This window comes from Phanerochaete carnosa (genome assembly GCF_000300595.1).
Source record: "Phanerochaete carnosa HHB-10118-sp unplaced genomic scaffold PHACAscaffold_4, whole genome shotgun sequence".
NCBI lineage: Eukaryota > Fungi > Basidiomycota > Agaricomycetes > Polyporales > Phanerochaetaceae > Phanerochaete > Phanerochaete carnosa.
Window position 1 is genome coordinate 3,323,194 of NW_006767631.1, and position 18,333 is coordinate 3,341,526.

The 18,333-nt window shown below is 52.1% G+C and overlaps 3 protein-coding genes across 3 annotated transcripts; 1 reads left to right on the forward strand and 2 right to left on the reverse strand.

The window, feature by feature from the left end:
- Positions 1-3,368: 3,368 nt before the first annotated feature.
- Positions 3,369-4,812, forward strand: PHACADRAFT_194778 (uncharacterized protein; the record flags this gene model as incomplete). Its single annotated transcript, XM_007394971.1, has 7 exons — positions 3,369-3,486; positions 3,538-3,552; positions 3,704-3,867; positions 3,922-4,075; positions 4,133-4,266; positions 4,346-4,415; positions 4,562-4,812. The coding sequence occupies 7 exons, from the start codon at positions 3,369-3,371 to the stop codon at positions 4,810-4,812; spliced, it is 906 nt and encodes a 301-aa protein (XP_007395033.1).
- Positions 4,813-5,289: 477 nt separating this feature from the next.
- On the reverse strand, positions 5,290-6,797 carry PHACADRAFT_194779 (uncharacterized protein; the record flags this gene model as incomplete). The annotated part of the gene is made up of 9 exons (XM_007394972.1): positions 5,290-5,362; positions 5,404-5,432; positions 5,489-5,524; positions 5,575-5,607; positions 5,880-5,935; positions 5,990-6,146; positions 6,212-6,368; positions 6,422-6,658; positions 6,712-6,797. The coding sequence occupies 9 exons, from the start codon at positions 6,795-6,797 to the stop codon at positions 5,290-5,292; spliced, it is 864 nt and encodes a 287-aa protein (XP_007395034.1).
- A 2,179-nt stretch (positions 6,798-8,976) lies between these two features.
- PHACADRAFT_254863 (uncharacterized protein) lies at positions 8,977-10,741 on the reverse strand (the record flags this gene model as incomplete). The annotated part of the gene is made up of 8 exons (XM_007394973.1): positions 10,550-10,741; positions 10,411-10,491; positions 10,256-10,357; positions 10,064-10,195; positions 9,865-10,013; positions 9,583-9,810; positions 9,443-9,532; positions 8,977-9,387 (listed from the first exon to the last, which is right to left on the reverse strand). Coding segments are annotated over exons 4-6 (242 nt in total), but the record flags the coding sequence as incomplete, so codon positions are not given.
- Between the last annotated feature and the right edge of the window lie 7,592 nt (positions 10,742-18,333).

Genomic DNA, 18,333 nt, shown 5'->3' on the forward strand with positions numbered 1-18,333 from the left:
GCCTAGAAATTCGAGAAGACATCCGAAAGTACGTTGCTGGATGCGAAAAATGCCCAGAAGACCAAGGTGCACACAACACGACCTTACCGGACTTCTCTTCCCCAACGAAATTCCTACGCGACCCTGGGAAATAATCTCGGTAGATAAGATAGGAGTACTACCCGAGTCCTTTGGGTATAACGCTATTCTCGTAGTCGTCTGCATGTATTCCAAGCAGATAATAGCGATACCAAGTAACATCGAACTCAATGCCGAAGGATGGGGAAAAGCACTTCGTGATCATGTAGTAGCACATCACGGACTTCCCCGGAAGATCATCAGCGATAGGGGCACCGAATTCAAGAACAAGTTCATCTCCGAACTGTACCGATCACTTGGAATCGAAGCCAATCCCTCCACCGCGTATCACCCTCAAACTGATGGACAAACAGAACGCATTAATCGCAAAATAGAACAATACCTCCGACTATTCATTAACTATCGACAAGCTGATTGGGCCGAATGGCTACCACTAGCGGCCTTTTCGTACAACAACAAAGTTCATTCGTCCACAGGGTATACCCCCTTCTTCGTCAATAAAGGGTACCACCCTTATGAAGGAACCCAACCGGTACGAGAAGGACTAAGTGAAAACGTCCAACAATTTGTCGATAGAATGGGTCGAGTACGCGAAGATACTAGCGCGGCTATCAGTTTAGCGCAGGAGTCTATGAAGCGCTTCTATGACCGAAAGAGAAAGAGCGGACTGGAATACAAAGTTGGGGATAAAGTTTGGCTAGAAGAAATAAACATCCGAACCGACAGGCCAATGAAGAAGCTCGACGATAAGCGATATGGACCCTTCAAGGTCAAACGCAAAGTCAGCGCTTCCGCCTATGAATTGGAACTCCCACGTCAATGGAAACAACACCCCGTTTTCAATGAAAGCCTTCTCAGTCCCTTCAAAGAACCCACGTATCCCTCTCAGCGACGTGAACCGGTAGTCCCTGACCTCGTAAATGGCGAGGAAGAATGGGAAGTCGAAGAAATCCTTGACTCCCGTCGTGACCGAAACGGAAATCTGGAGTATCAGGTACTCTGGAAGAACAGCCCCCACGGCGATCGCCGTTCCTGGGAATCACGAGCAAACTTGACTAATTGTCAGGAACTCCTTCAAGAATTCCACGCTAGACGTCCCGACAAACCCGCGCCTATGACGATTCGAATTCCCCCCTATTAACACGACCTGTTCACATACTCACGCGCGATACCACTCTTTTGGTACAACGGATGGGTGGGATTCTCCTGAAGCAAGGATCTGAAGAGTCGGCTGGGCTTGATCTCTACTCGGCTGAAAGCGTTAAGATACCGGCACGGGATCGCAAGATTGTCGGCACCGGCATAGCAATGCGTGCCCCTCACGGAACTTATGCACGAATTGCACCACGAAGTGGGTTAGCAGTCAAAGGAATAGATGTTGGCGCTGGGGCGGTAGACCGAGATTACACCGGAGAAGTACATGTAGTGTTGATCAACTCCACCAATCAACCATTCCAGGTACACGCCGGCGATCGAATTGCACAAGTCATTTTGGAACGCATTGCGTCATGCGATATCGAGGAGGTGTCCAGTTTAATGGAGACTCAACGAGGATCAGGAGGTTTTGGATCGACGGGTAAATAATCGTGAGGACACGATTCTAGACGGGGGGGTAATGTCATGAATATTACACAATCCGGATGGTTCTCCCGGATTCCATGGTATTCTCTTACTTTCTATACACCTCCGTATATTCATAGGATATTCTAGATATTCAGTCTGACATGTATATAAGGAGCTCATACTGCTCAATAACAAGCCAGACTTGAGCTGGTCTTTCCTCACTCACTTTCCTCTCGTCTGTCTCCTCAGCATTGTCGTAGCTCAGTCCAGTTGGATTGTTTGTTGCTGACACCTTTGCCGTGATCTCTCGACGCTGACGCGAAGTTTAAGCACCCTCTGTGCGAGTCGCGATCTGGTCCTGTTTATTGGCACTTACTCCTGCTGGCTTGGCTGCGGACACGTGGGTGTTCTTCTGGGTCACTGACATTTTGTACATCGTCTCTTGACATCGGCAAAAGACATGAAGCGGGCCCTTACCCCCACTACGACTCTTGCGCTTTGAATCGACTCTGCCAAGGCGTAGGCTCAGACATAGCAACCGCGTATGTATCGGCCATATTACGAGGAAGCGGCTGATAAACGTATTCTCTTCTTAGATAGTATTATCAGCTATTAGCGCTGAAGTGTGGCATTCTGAAGGCTTCTTTGTGACTGTCAATGCAGTACTGGACAGGCCCGGCCACTTGTGTACCTTGTGGCTTCTGCGGCGAGCCCATTGGTGATCGTACGTGGCAATGATATTGCGTTTGCTGTTGTCTAGGCCCGCTACCTACACTTTTTGCCAGACTGCCTCACGCGTCCCTCCGATTACGGTAGTTTGAGCGGGCCTGCTACTCCGCCCATTCCTTCTTTATCGAACGCTGAGCAGCCTCTACGAGCATTGTCTCAAGCGCCCCCCTCAAGCGCGCCCTCTCGTGAACATACGCGCCGAACTCCCCGCCGGTGGTGGTGCGCCGCGCTTCGCGGGTCCGATGTGAACATGCAGGCTCCGGCTCTGGGCGCAAATTAGACAGCTCGTCCACGACGTCTGCAGCGGGGACTACGGGATGACAAAACAACGCGCCGGGCCAAACTCGGATACAGCGCTTTATCGATTACGACGGCTTCAGTGTGCTTCCGCCTGCTCGTCGGCCGGCAGTTCCTCACCAGCGACGTCCTCTGTGAGCCTTGGCTGTAATTTCTATTCAATACTCCGACCGCCTTTCCAATCCTGGTACTCACTTTGTTCCCGAAAGCAGCGGCGGAGGCTTTTCGCACAGCTATTAACACCACGTGCGAGCAGGCTGTCCGATAGAGTTGTACCGGAAGTAGCCTACGAGGCAGAGGACCGACCTCCTCGTTGCACAGTGCTTGCTCGTCACTTTACCTCACACGAAGCCACATCCACGGAAAGCTCTTGGACAACAAATCTGTGCACCATCCTGCTTCGAGACATCCTTTCAATGTCGAGATATCGGCCAGCTGTACGCACATCCGTTCGGCAACTTGAGAGCACCGCATTGGCTGGAGCAAGCCATTCCTCTAGCTCGCCAACTTCGTGAGTTCTAGTACTCACACCAAGCGGGTGTGCGCAGTCGAAGTCGAACAGGCAGCTGTATTCCGTTTGCGGCAGGCAGATCATTGATGTACGCTGGCAGCCCTTAGGGTTAGGGCTCGCGCATGACGTACAACGATCACGACTACAGTCCATCTCCCCTCATCCTCTCCCCTCTTTACACCTCCCCGCCATGGCTTTTGTCGTCGAGACGCGAACAGGATTGCCACCACTGGGGCTGGCTCCGAATTTGAAGGACCTCGCCAAGGAAGAGGTCCCCACCCGCAGCAGACGTCATACAATGGGCCTCGGTGTGTCGCCTTGCTGTATCCTGCCCTCTCTTGTGCTGAACCGTCGCCCAGGTATCACCGCAATCTGTGGGTGCACCAGTTATACAATACCTCAAAGCCTCGCAAGTATTTCCCCGCGATCGCGAGCACGGGCGCGGTCCAAGTTCGACCAGGTGGTGGTGCCTTGGTCCCCGCGGGCCCGCGCCCACCACCGATACAAGCCTAAGCCCTGGTATAGTCGACATCAGTGACCTGAGCAAGGGCCTTGTCATCCGGTGGTACGTCTGGCTACTCCTTGGCTGCAGTTTGGTCCTGCCCACCGTCGTTGGCGGGCTTGGCTGGGGTGAATGGAAGGGCAGATCATTCTTCGCGGGTGTGGCTCATTTGTGCTTTGTTCGCCACGTACGTGATCTTCCATTTTTGCACGCAAATGTGCCTATATCAACTTTCTTGCAGTCAACTTCCTGCGCCAACTCGCTCGCACACCGGCTCGGCGAGACTCCCGTCGTCGACGACAAAAATACGCCGCGCGTCCGCTTCGTTACCACGCTCGTCGCCGTTGGCGAGAGCTACCACAACTTCCGTCACCAGTTCCCGATGGACTACCGGAGTGCGATTAGGTAGTACTAGTACAGTCCGACGAAGTGGCGTACTTGGGCGTGCGCAGCTAGGCCTGGCGAGCGATCTGAAGGTCTTTCCGAGAACGAAGTGAACAAGGACCAGCCGACGATGGGGCCGAAGCGGCTGTGGGCGATGCAGGACGGCCTTGCGTGGGCAACAGACGTCCAGGAACTGTCAGTGGTTGGCTGGGAGACCTGTACGTCCAGCATCAGGTGTTTCGTGCCATCCAGCGACGCTTATTGACTCGCATATAACTCAGGAACAACTGGCCGAACTCTCACTCATCGTCATCGCGGGCTTCATTCGCGGCGTCGCTGACGAACACCTCGGTAGGCGCCATCTGCTGGTGAAGTACATCAGTAAGGTCGCGACGACGGTGTTCTTTTGGTGGTGTCTATGACCATTCGGACACTGCTCACAGCGTGAGCACAATCCCTCTTTCCCTCACGCGATTTTTCTGATGTCACACTCGTAGTTACTGTCTTTGAGGCGCGTCGAGATCCTGCCAGCCTAGAACAAGTACGATCGCACTGGCGTAGTGGCCCCGGGTTGCGCGGTACAACGAGCTTTGTGAGTCGCCGTGATGCCGAACAACGAGGGCATCCTCGACCGAGCGTCGTCCGCAAGTTTGTGGTTTTCGGTTACCTTTTGATGACGAGGCGCGTCGACAAGTACATGGAAGTATTTGATAGAGCGAGGGAGAACTGGAAGGCGAACGAGTTGTAAAGTATTTAGCCATGCACAGCGAGTATGTATAGGACAAGATTCGAGCCCACAGATTGCATGAGAAGGTCTATCGTAGTGACTGCGGCGTCAAAGACGTATGAAACCGTCCATCGCTCCCTTTCTCTTGCTTCTGACTTGTTTGCCGATGCTCTCAAGCTCTCTTATCGTACCATCAGGAGTAGCCACGTCTTCTCCTTCTCCGCCTTCTTTGTCTCCTGTCCGATTCTAGGACACCGACAGACATTTCCCCGCGCGGTTGTCTTTGGGGCGCGCTGCGCACCGAGAGGGGCCGTATCCACGCGCCAGGGTCATCAAGTTGAGGCGCTTCTGCAGGAACTAATGATATCCCAGGACCGCGGGAGCAATGGGGCGTGGCATACCGACGTCGCATCTTGTGCACCGGCGACCTGCCTGGTAGAGACGTGTCAGGACGAGAGACGCGTGGTTAAAACCGAAGTTTTCGTAGCCGTCGCGGTATCAGAACTGCCGCATGGCCTTGATAAATGCGGCAGATTTGATGTCGCTGACGGTGCCACCAAGCTTGAATGCGCTGTAAGCACGTTTAGAAGATGTCCGCAAGCGATCACGTACTCCCAGGATGCGGAGATCCGGCTGTTCACCTGCATTGTCAATAGCGATTTATTCTATATATTATATTATTTGTGACACGCCCCACTCGGTCTTCGATGGCATTCGTTACATGAGGAACAGTCTACGATGCAGATGAGAGCAAGAACCCCAGCTGCCACAGACGAAACTCACTTGGATGGTCTTCCCATGATAGTCGCCACGCCTCTGTAAGACAAGTTGCGTCAGACAAACTCAGAGGGGGTTGCCTCGAGACGCACTTCATTTTCGATAATTCGGCTGTAGATTTCGCCAGTCGTGATATTATTATCACGCGACAGTGCCGCGCCAAGTCAGTGTTCATAATGTCCGAGGCCAAGGTCGACCTCTCCACCATCGTTCAGGACACAAACTTCACCTGCAAATTTCGTGTTGAGCGCATGTACTAAGGCTTCGCAAAACCGCACGGCACACCAGCACCATGTTCCCGTCGTTCCTACCTCGATTGTCGTAGCTTTCGGACCAGCCGTCCTCACGGGCAGCCCGCTCGAAGACGCTGCGGCGCACAGTGAGCTTTCGCCAAGACCAGGCTGCCAGTTCGAGAGCGCACCGATGACGTCCTTCCTGATACCGCTCGCCAAGCCAGAAACGAAAATATATTTCATTTGTGCTGTGTTCCGGAAGGAAAATGGCGGGAAACATGAGCCAAACCGCAGGACGCAGCGACTCTTTCGAGTAAAAGCTCGCTTCTCAAAATTTCCTGCACCCTGCGCATTGGGCACTCAATGAGTGACCGGAGCACGTCGGTCTTGGGCGCTGGCAGGAAGCCCACCCGCGATGTAATTTGCCCACCAGCATTCGTCGCCCATGCATTCGTCTGCTGAACGTGCGGCACAATGAGTTTCCACATGTTCGCGCCGCTGAGCTCGAGCGCCTTGATGCTCGTCGCGAGGTCGTCGAGCACGAAGTGCAGCAGAGGGAGCAGTGTGCTGTCCTGCACCGCCATAACGTGCAGCCCGAACTGGCGCAGCGCATGACGTACTCGTGGCGCTCCGTGTCATAGCCGTGTAGCGAGAGGGCCAGGGGGGAGTCGCTGAAGGTGGGTCTGAGAACGCGGAAGTGGTAGCGTAAAGTAAGAAGAGGATGGAGCGCGGCGGGGGCAGTCGAGCGAGCGACGTGGTCAACAAGAGCCATGCCGACGACGTTGGTTATGTGGGAATCTGGCCCGGCCGGACACAGCCATTGACCATACACCAGAGGAGGCCGTCGGTGTTTGTCACTGATAAGTAGGTTAGTGCTCTGCTGAGGTATCGATGGCAAAACGACACTCACAGGCGGTCTTGAAGCCAAGACGACATAGCCAGGACAGATGATGTGTCCCGCGTCTCCAACGCCCACTTGCTGTGTCCATAACCCATTTTCAGCGTCGCCCGCACCCCTCAAGTTCATCGTCCTCAGAGATCCCCTCCTCTCCTGCCGGTGTTGGCGTTCTTGGCCTGCCCTCTGGCGGCTGCGGTTCAGAGCGAGAGCGCAAACAGAGGGAAACACTAGTATGAAATCGGCTCATGGAGATCGTCGTAGGCCGGTCAGGTTGGGCACCGCATTGCAACCGCAACGATCGCAACGATCTGTAATGCAACCTAAGGCCGTGGTGAGACTGGTGGCAGCAGTCAAGGAGTAAAAAGACATACCGGGGCGACATCTTTGTCACGAAAGCGTGCTTCTGGTTCATATAATACACGGAGGCTAACGAGGCCGTTGGGGCTCCTGATGTAGGTAGCAGTCTGCGGTCGAGGATGAGACGTATTGCAGAAACGAACTGATAGAAGAGAAGGTACGGCGTACAGCAGGCAGCGCACGAGGTTTGATGGCGCGACGACGAGCTGACAGAAAGGATGGTCCCAGCGTGCTCGCCACAACGGTCAAACGCAGAGTAAGCACTTCTTCCTAAGACAAAATTTGCGAGCAGGAGTGACGACTGCAGAACGTGCCCTGTGTGAGATCATAGCTGAATTCAGCAAGCAATGCATAACGGTTACAGTATAGCTACGCACCTTGGCTCCCCTGCCACACTGTTCGCCTTTCGCGTACCGCCTTTCGCGTACCGCCTATGCTCAGGCCCAACTCGGGTCAGCCCAGCTGTAGCCGTTTACGTTCGTGCCCGTCTGGGGGGATGGTAGAATGAGACATATTGCGTACATGAACGGGCAGAGGAGAACATACACAGTACTTCAGATAGTGCCAGCAGCTCGTTGACGCGATGGCACGCTGGCAGAAGAACGATTGTCGGTGGGCTCGACGCAGAAGGGCGATTCCCGTGCTGTCGTGAAGTAAGTGCTTCCTAGCGAGCAGGAGTGGCAGATGCAGAATGTGCACTGTGCGAGGTCATAACTAAATTTAGCAAGAAAAGCGCAGAGGTTAGAATGCAACTACGCACCTGTGGCTCCCCCAGCGGCATACTGCTCGCCTTGCGTGTACTGCCTACGCTCAGGTTCAACTCAGGTCCGCCCAGATGTAGCCGCATCGTCGACGCTGATACCCGTCTGCGCGGGTTACCGCGAAACAATCGAGGGGTTGCATGAGAGATTTCACAGCGATGTGCTTCACGAGATGGCAGTAGAGGGAGTTCTAAGCGGTGTATATATTGGGCGTCTGGTACACCTTGCGCCCGAATCGCGATCACATACATTAAATCACATCCGGGCGCGCTTGCAGCGTCGCCTGACTCGCCTTCGCGCCATAAGACTATCTTTCTGCAAGCTGCAGTCAATCTGCCCGGATATCTGTTGGGAAACTCCCGCTTACTCGAATCGTTATCACCGACGTACATCTCTGCGGTCCCTTTACGCCTTCCTGCACACCGACCGATGTTGAGGCGAAGATGGGCCATATACTATACGCCCGAATATCCCGCTTGAACTTGCTTCCTTCTGGCTCACACTGCTCTTTTCATTATCTATGAGACAGCTGCATGCTGTATTCTGTAAGGGGTACGTCAAACACTGCAGACGTCGTTCAACGTTCTCGCCGATCTGACATCGGCCCGTAGATGCAGAACTTGAAGTCGTCGCTTGCCGTCTTCTGTTGCTTGCTCTGCCGCACTTGATTTCGACGAGAATAACAGGAGGTGCGTTTGTTGGTTGTCATGCGAGGGAGCGTGTTCTAAGAGCCTATAGTCGATCGAATCACCCATGCGAGACGGCGCACAAAACGTTTTTGGGGATGGTAGAGATATTAATCCTATGCACAGACTGGCCAGTGCTTGGGCATAGCAATACGGAAATCACGTACGAGATTGCTCTGCACTCCCTCTGGATTGCCGTGGCTTGCGGCTTGGCCCAAGAGTGGCAGCAAATGTAAGCGAATTGGTTTCATAGTCGAAGTCAGCGTTGGCTCACTACGCTGATTAGGCAGCGTTATTGTGCATCTGCCTGAAATCCATGAAAGCTTTTGAATCTGTATCCTGTGCGAGAGCTTCGCCGACTCCACGACCCGCGCCCCTGGTACCGTCCGCACCGCCACCAATAATTATAAGAAAACTTCTCCAGTTGCTTATGACCTTAAGGCTTGCGGTATCTTTTGGCCCACTCTCAGTGCATTCCAGGCATACCCTCCTCGGCTCCATCGAGCGGAAACGCGACGCACAGTTCTCCTGCGCCTTCTGGCGGCGCACCGCCCAGTGCCGATCGTCTGCGTTTTGCAGGTGTTAACATCGCCGGTCTCGACTTTGGCTGCAGCATGGATGGCTCGCGCACGGCCAACAGCGCGTGGCCTACTCTGCTTGAGTACTACGGCCACGATGGCAAAGGACCGACGCAACGCTTTCGATGACGACGGCTTCAACGTCTTCCGTCACCCTGTCGGCCGGCAGTTCCTCACCGACAACGTGCTCACTGACACACTAGGTGAGGATGACTTCTAGTAGCGCAATGACCTTGTTCAGGCTTTCTTGACTACCGATGCAAGCTACATCATCAATGTGCACAATGTGCTCAGTGGGATGGAGAGGTAACTCGTGCTCTCCGCGCTATACTGTACTCCCTGAACTGACGTCTACTTTTAGATCATCGGCCCCAAGGTGCTCCAAGCGATGAGATTTTTGCTTCACTCTCGCAAGCGAAGACGTCGAAAATGGCCAAATCATCTTCGAGGTGTGAGTACGCAGCATCCTTCACCCCGACTCGGACGTTTATTTTTTGTCAGCATGAATGAGCCCATGATATCCCCGACATCAATATCTCGGTGAGATCTATCCAGGCCACTGCTACCGCCATATGTCAGGCAGGCGCGGCGACGCAGCTGATTCTGCTCCCGGGCAACGACCACACGTCCGCCAAGACCTTCATCTCAGACGGCTCCATGTCTGCCCTCGGCAATGGACTTCACCAATCCCGTCTTCTGCGCCCACAAGCACCTCGAGTTGGGCCACTGGCACGTTCTTCGCCGGACTTGCTCGAGATGGATGCTAATGGACTGCGTGGCCAGCAACATCGACGATGCCTTCGGCCTGCTTGCGACCTGCTTGCATGTCAGCGGCCACTATGCGTTCAACACCGAGACCGGCAGCAGAAACACCGACCCGTGTGTGACGCACCTCTGCCAGCGGATTGCCTTCGTCCAGCAGAACTTTGATGGTGCGCCCGTTTCTGTCAGGTATGTAGTAACGTCTGACGAGGGTGTGCAGTCTTCCTCGGCTATGTCGGCAGGGCATCGACGAATTGCATGCATGCATCCACCCGGCAGTCTCGCGAGCGTTGAGAATGAGAATGGGCGATTGCTGATATACCTCTGACTATTCGGCTCGAGGAGGCACAAGGTCAGCCCGTCTCGCCTTCACCGTGATCTCCGGACGCTGACGCGAAGTTGGGTCATCCTGTGTGCGAGTCATGGGTCCTGTGTACTGACATTTGCTCCAGCTGGCTTGGCTGCGGAGGCATGAGCATTCTCCTGGATATTGCCGCCGCATGTGTCACACGCAGTAAGAAGCCAAGCTTGACTTGGTGAACGACTGTCTCTTGACATAGGTGAAAGACACGAAGTGGACCCTTACCCCTGCGACTCTTGCGCTTTGAATTGTCTCTGCCAAGGCGTCGGCTCATGTATAGCAGCAATGTATTAATCGGCCATGTTGCAAGAAGACAAGCGGCTGATGAATGAGTTTTGTTTCCAGGTAGTATTGTTGGTTATGAGCGCTGAGGTTTGGGATTCAAATTCTGAAGACTTCATCATAGCTATCATGCAGAGCTGAACAGGCCCCACCACTTGCGTGTCCTGTGGCTTTTGCAGCGAGCGAGCTCAATGATCGTACCTGGCAAGATCTTTATTGTTTCCTAGACCCGCTACTTACGCTTTCTACCAGACCTCCCACGCATCCCGTAGATTGCAGTACTCGGGCGGGCCTGCTGCCCTGCCAACAGCGAGGGCGATCGCAAGCATCGTGACTATCACCTCCCTACCGAGCGCCGAGCAGCAGCTTCTACAGCTCTTCGTCGGTGTCATGAATATTACATATTCCAGATGGTTCTCCCAGATTCCATGATATTCTTTTACTTTCTATACACCTCTGTATATTCGTAGGATATTCTAGATATTCAGTCTGACATGTATATAAGGAGCTCGTACTGCTCAATAACAAGCCAGACTCGAGCTGGTCTTTTCTCACTCACATTCCTCTCATCTGTCTCCTCAACATTGTCATAGCTCAGTCCAGTTGGATTGTTAGTTGCTGACATTAGCTCGAGTCTTCACCAACTGCCCTACGACGATCCTCGTCACTCTCACACCAACCATCACTTAGCTCCACACGACGATCCATCTCATATCACCCAACCAAAATCTCACCCCAATCCTAACCCTATCGACTCTACCACATCAAGACCCCTGGAACCCTTCTCCGCGCACTTGCGCATTTTACCATATCACACACCCCGAAGCCACCTCTGTAATCACCAGCCCTTAGGCGGCTGGATAGAGCTCCGTCCAATTAGAATCGTACACTGCCCTACCATAGGTGGTGTTAAACGCTTTGCGCAGTGCAAGCGGATATTCCTGAGTACGACGTGGCAACCGGCTGAGGCTGGGCGTCAGAAAAGAGATAGCAGTTAGATCGACGATCCCTGTCAGGGCGTCGGACCGAAGAGACATAATCGCTCTTTGGGCTGCTATACTATTCCTAGAACTGTATTAAGATAGCATTTCGGCTCTTTTTCAGAAATTCCTATCTTTGGCGAACTCTACCCCTGATCTGGTCGTTACGACACGATTAGTCCCAGGGTTTGCTGCAACCGGCTTCACGGATCCGACACCCTATGACCACGCCGTTCTGCTATTGTAGAGGACATACACATCGAGAGCTAGAAGGGAGATCCGTCTACCTACGCGGTGACAACTTACGGTACTGCGCGCAACAACCCTGCCTGCATTTTCCGGATAATAGCAATGTTGTCCTCGGTGTAGAGAAGGACTACGCGGAGAGCCACTATCGAGAGTTACTACAGGAGCACCCTCAGAATCTATCGCGGTACCACAACCCACAGCATCCGGTTCAGAACCCAGAACCAGATGAGATACTCTCGAATCAGTCACTGATAATCTCCGTTCGATCGCCCTTGGAGAATCCGAAGCACCACCAGAGAGCCCACCAGACCCTGTGGAAGAAGCAGTAGAAGATTCTGAAGCTTTGAACCCACCTTCCCAACGCTCTCCCACTCCACCTTCATTCCCATCCGATCCCGGCGCGATGGCCGAGAACCAAGATAGTGCCGCGCTTCTCAATGGAAGCGCGATGAAGCCAGACGCCTTCGACGGCACAAAATCCAAGTACATTGCTTGGAAAACCCAAATGAAACCCTATGTAGTTACACAGAGGAAGCGGCTACCAGAGCAGTTTGACAGAGTCCTTATGATTCTGTCTTACATGAAAGGTGGACACGCGGGCGAATATGTCGCTACGTTCATGAAGAAATACGACGCAGACGAAGATTCCGTAATACAGACCACAAAGACACTGTGGGAAGACCTGGACAGGCACTTCTTAATCGATGAGCAAGCCGAAGCATACGATCAGCTCCAGGCAATGCAGATGGGAACGTTGTCGGCACAGGAATTCTTCTCGAAATTCGAGTTATGTGCCTTCCAGGCAAACATTCACGATTTCGAAGCACACTTCTAGGAACTCAAGTCGCTCCTAGAAAAAGCACTCCGGGCCGACATCATTCGGCTTCTGTACAATTCATCGGAAGAACTCCCCACCACATATGCACTCTACAAGCAACGGGTCGCGCGCATCGACCTGAATCAGCAACAGTATCGCTGAAGAAACCCTCAGTCCCAACGACAGGGACAGTTTCAACCAAGGCAGCAGCAGGTGCAAAACACACCGCGAGCGCAAACGAATGCACCCGCACCAGCAACTGCTACGGCGCCAGTTCAAACACGGCGCGACGGAACCGGTGTCACATTCGGCGGCAGGGGACAACCAATGGATTTAGATCAAGCGCGACGCCAGGGTCTCTGCTTCCGATGTGGTCAACAAGGCCACATATCACGAAATTGCCCTAATCGGCAACAAGCTCAACAAGTACGAGCCACGGAAACCCCGGTAGTTCCCACTACCAATACGTTCACACCACTAGCGTCACTCAACGAAGCCCCTGCCGCGACGGCGGAACCATTCGATTGGAAGGTGGCAATTCGCGAAGAAATTTGCGCGGCCATGAAGGGTTTTGCAAGCAGTCAGCCGGGTGCGTAGCCGAGTTGACCGAACGTAATTTCACGAACTATCTGTGTTCTTGGTTTGGAGTAGCAATGTATATACCAGAAAAAGGGGCGTCCGCAGAGCGGCGCGGAGAGGCACAACCCTCTTGCTTAATTCCCCCAAATAAAAAATTATTGCCTACACCAGAACATCAGACCGAATCTACGCAATGGCAGCGCCACACACCTTGGACAGCGGCTTGGATCCGCCAATGGATAATCAGCAAAGAAGCCTCGGCGCTTAGATTGCTGACTGAATGGGTACACTCAAAGAAGAGTGTCGATGCCTCTGAAGCCTGTATGAACCAAATCAGGCAAATGAAAGAAGAAGAAGCTATAGACTTCTTAAATGAATTGAGAAAGCAGCCCCGATTCATCCGAGGAAGGAAGGGGACACAGATGGACGTCCCAATGATCATAACCACCCTGGACACGCAGCAGCGCTTATCAGTCAAAGCGCTATTAGACACAGGATGTACTGGATCTTCGATCGATGCACAGTTTGTTCGCGATAACAACACCGCTACAAAGAAACTGCCATCACCGGTCCCTGTCTATAATGCAGATGGCACGCATAATGCCGGCGGCGCTATCACAGACTTCGTTGAGTTAAGGGTGGAAATTCAGGACCATGTAGAGCGACTCCCTTTTGCAGTTACCAATCTAGGAAAGACTCCAATCTTCCTTGGATATGAGTGGTTACAGATTCATAACCTGTCCATTGATTGGCAGGAACAAATCATTCAGTTTGATCGGTGTCCGATTACGTGCAAATACGCCGCCCGATTAATTGATATTGATGCCAATCATGAAGAGCCCAGCGATCCGGAGGCTCGCCTAGAAGAAGGGGATAGAATCTTTATTTTAGACCATGAAACGTACTTCGCGACGGGAGCAGCACGCATTCGCACCACAGCCACTGATCTAGCGATCAAAGAAAGTCTAAAACACGAAGCCAAGACCTTTGAAAATACCGTCCCAAGTCACTATCACGACTACTCCGACATATTTAGCAAAGAAGACTTTGATTCTTTACCGCAAAGATGACCGTGGGACCATGCAATTGAACTCACACCAGGCGCACAGCCGATCAGCTGCAAAGTTTACCCTATCTCCGTGAATGAACAAAAAGAACTTGATGAATTCATAGAAGAGAACCTTCGAACTGGGAGAATCCGACCATCGAAATCCCTGTGGGCTTCTCCATTCTTCTTTGTCAAGAAAAAAGACAGACGACTGCGGCCTGTACAAGACTATCGGAAGCTGAATGAGCTTACGATCAAGAACCGCTATCCACTTCCTTTGATACAAGAACTAGTGGACAAGCTAAAGCAGGCACGGTACTTTACAAAATTAGACGTCCAATGGGGATACAACAACATCCGCATCAAAGAAGGAGACAAAGAGAAGGTGGCGTTCCTAACGAATCGAGGATTATTCGAGCCCCTTGTCATGTTCTTTGGCCTTACCAATTCCCCGGCTACATTCCAAATCATGATGAACGACATATTCCAAGATCTCATCAGTCAAGGACATGTGGTAGTCTATCTAGACAACATCATGATCTTCACTCAAGACTTGAAAGAACACCGCCAGATCACGCGGCAAGTTCTTCAGATCTTAAGGGAACACAAACTTTATCTGAAACCGGAAAAGTGCGAGTTCGAGAAGGCAGAAATAGAATATCTCGGGATGATAGTAGGAAAAGGAGTTGTTCGCATGGATCCGGTCAAGATAGAAGGAGTCGTCAATTGGCCACGGCCCGAGTGCAAACGAGACATTCAAGCATTCCTTGGATTCACCAACTTCTATCGAAGGTTCATCCGAGACTATGGCAAAATAGCAAAGCCGCTCAGTTCACTAACAGGCAACGCTACTTTCGAATGGACCGTTGAACAAGAAGTAGCCTTCACAAACTGGAAGAACGCTCTCTGCACAGCGCCAGTGCTAGCCATACCCAATGACAACGATCCATATCGAGTAGAATGTGACGCCTCGGACTTTGCCATATAGGGAGTATTAACCCAGAAACAAGATGGGAAATGGAAGCCTGTTGCTTACCTATCTAAAGCCATGACAGCTGCCGAAAGAAATTACGAGATTTACGACAAGGAACTTCTAGCAATCATGACTAGTCTTGATGAGTGGCGCCAGTACCTTATGGGCGCCGTACATCCATTCGAAATATGGACGGATCACAAGAACCTAGAATACTTCCGGAAGCCGCAGAAGCTTAACCAGCGACAGGCCCGATGGGTAACTGAGTTAGCGGAATACCAATACTCGCTGCATCACAAGCCCGGCAAATCCAATGGCAAAGCAGACGGACTATCTCGCCAAAAGAGGCACAATGCAGGAAAGGAAGACAATTCAGATATTGTGTTACTGAAACCAGAACATTTTCGTGCTCTGATCCGTAGTACCGTATTTAGTTTGGAAGGAATTGACCAGGACTGGGTCACAGAAATTAAAAAATACAAAAAGAACCGAGATTCGCTAGTTACCGTAGCTTTACAGAACAAGGACAAAGACTGGAACAAAGATAGTATCGGACTTGTAACGTGGAAGAACCGTATTTACGTACCGGTAAATAGAAAACTCCGTGAGCAGATCATTGCTCACCATCATGATACCCCATTGGCTGGACATCTTGGTCAATACAAGACGCATGAAATGGTCACGCGCAACTACTGGTGGCCCCAAATTCGAGAAGATGTCAGGAAGTACGTGGCTGGATGCGAGAAATGCCAGAAGACCAAGGTCCATACGACACGACCTACCAGACTTCTATTTCCAAACGAAATTCCTTCACGACCCTGGGAAGTAATCTCCGTGGACAAGATAGGCGTATTACCGGATTCCTTCGGGTACAATGCGATTCTCGTAATTGTCTGCATGTACTCTAAGCAGATAATCGCAATACTAAGTACTATTGAACTCAATGCCGAAGGGTGGGCAAAAGCACTCCGAGATAACGTAGTCGCACATCATGGATTACCCCAAAAAATCATCAGTGATAGGGGAACTGAATTCAAGAATCAGTTCATCTCGGAGTTGAACCAATCCCTCGGAATTGAAGCCAACCCTTTCAAGTACACGCCGGCGATCAAATCGCACAAGTCATTTTGGAACGCATTGCGTCATGCGATATCGAGGAGGTGTCCAGTTTAACAGAGACTCAACGAGGGTCAGGAGGTTTTGGATCGACGGGTAAATAATCGTGAGGACACGATTCTAAACGGGGGGGTAATGTCATGAATATTACATATTCCGGATGGTTCTCCCAGATTCCATGGTATTCTTTTACTTTCTATACACCTCTGTATATTCGTAGGATATTCTAGATATTCAGTCTGACATGTATATAAGAAGCTCGTACTGCTCAATAACAAGCCAGACTCGAGCTGGTCTTTCCTCACTCACATTCCTCTCGTCTGTCTCCTCAGCATTGTCGTAGCCCAGTCCAGTTGGATTGTTAGTTGCTGACAGTCGGCTATCGCCTCAAGCGTCATCTCAAGCGCACCCACATGCATCCGGCCTCGACCGCACCCTCGGAGTCCTCATGCATCTGCGCACCAAACTCTCCGCCCACGGGCGCCAGCGCGCTGGGCTTCGTGACACCAGCGTGAACACTGCAGGCTTCGACTTTGGACGCAAATCAGATGGCTCACGCACAGCGTCTGCAGCGTAGCCGCCACTGATCAAGGACTACGGCATCAACGACGCGGGCCAAAATCAGATGCGGCGCTTTGTCACTGATGACACCAGCTTCAGCGTACTTCCGCCTGCCTAATCGGCCAGCAGTTCCTCATCAATGGCGCCCTGTGCGGGCCTTGGGTGTAAGTTCTGTTCAATGCTCCAGCCGCCTTTCCAATCCTGATGCTCACTTTGTTCCTGAAAGCAGCGGTGTTCGCTTTTCGCACAGCCATTAAACCACGTGCGAGCAAGCTGTCCGAGCAGGCTATACTAGGAATAGCCCACGAGGCGGACGACCAATCTCCTCGTTGCACGGTGCTTGCTCGTCACTCTGTCTTAGACCAAGCTACAACCTCGAATTCTGTCTTGAACGACATATCCATAATTGTGCTTTGTTCTTCTTTGAGATATACTTTTGACATTCGAGTCGAGGAACCGTCCAGCTGCACGTGTGTCCGTTTGACAGCTCAAGGACACCGCATTGACCGAAGCAAGCCATCCCCTCGACATGACAACATTGTGAGTTGCAGCGCGGTCATCATGCCCAGTCTTGTTCACTAGAATGTGTAGGTCCTGGAGTAGGACATTGGTGTATGGGCAAACATGTCGCTGGATCCGCAGTCGGCAAGGCGTAGCGACCCGTATTCCAGCGGCCTACTACCGGAGAGATTCAGCGACCTACATCCCAGCGACCCACAGCCCAGCAACTCACACCCCATCAGCCCGCAGTCTGGATATCTGCAGCCAGCAAGTGCCAGCGACCATGACCTGCAGCTGGTGAAGTCTAGCGGCCCGCGCCCAGTGAGAACCATTGTTGGACATTCATCCTACATAGACTCATAACAATTACCTTAGGCTTGCCCAGGCATGGAACATCGAGGGGTGGTGTGCTGTGGGTGTGGAAATCTAATCTTCAGTGTACGTCACAAGTGTGTGGAATGCATCGGGTTTGACCTGTGCCAAGACTGCATATCTGTTGTGTCGCTTTGTTCTCAACATGAACATGCCCATACGCTCTTTCCGATCGAGTATCCTTGGGACCACCGCTCATTTCGTGATTTATCGATAGTGCTACATAACGTGGATCACGATGTCATTTGTCATGGCTGCTGGCAAGAGTCGGTCATCGGCGTACGTTACAGGTGCCTCTCATGCTACGACTTTAATTTCTGCTCTGCATGCTTCAACAACATCAAGAGGCGTTCCGCACATCATATCTCTCACGAGTTCTTTCCCATCCGAAGCCTAGAAGAAGAAGAAGAAGCAAAATTCTTTGCCGCGCGAGACAACACTCAGACTCCTCCAACTTTCCTGGGAGACCATGGCGTACTCCTTCCCCGGAGAGATGTGACAGGATGCACCCCCTACGATGCAACCGGTCGACGTTCCGACACAGCATGCAGCAAATGCAGCGGACTTCCTGTCGAACACTGCTGCGTTGACTGTGGTGGCGACTATGGACTTTGTACTGCTTGCATGAGCAATCCGCATGTCTGCATGTCC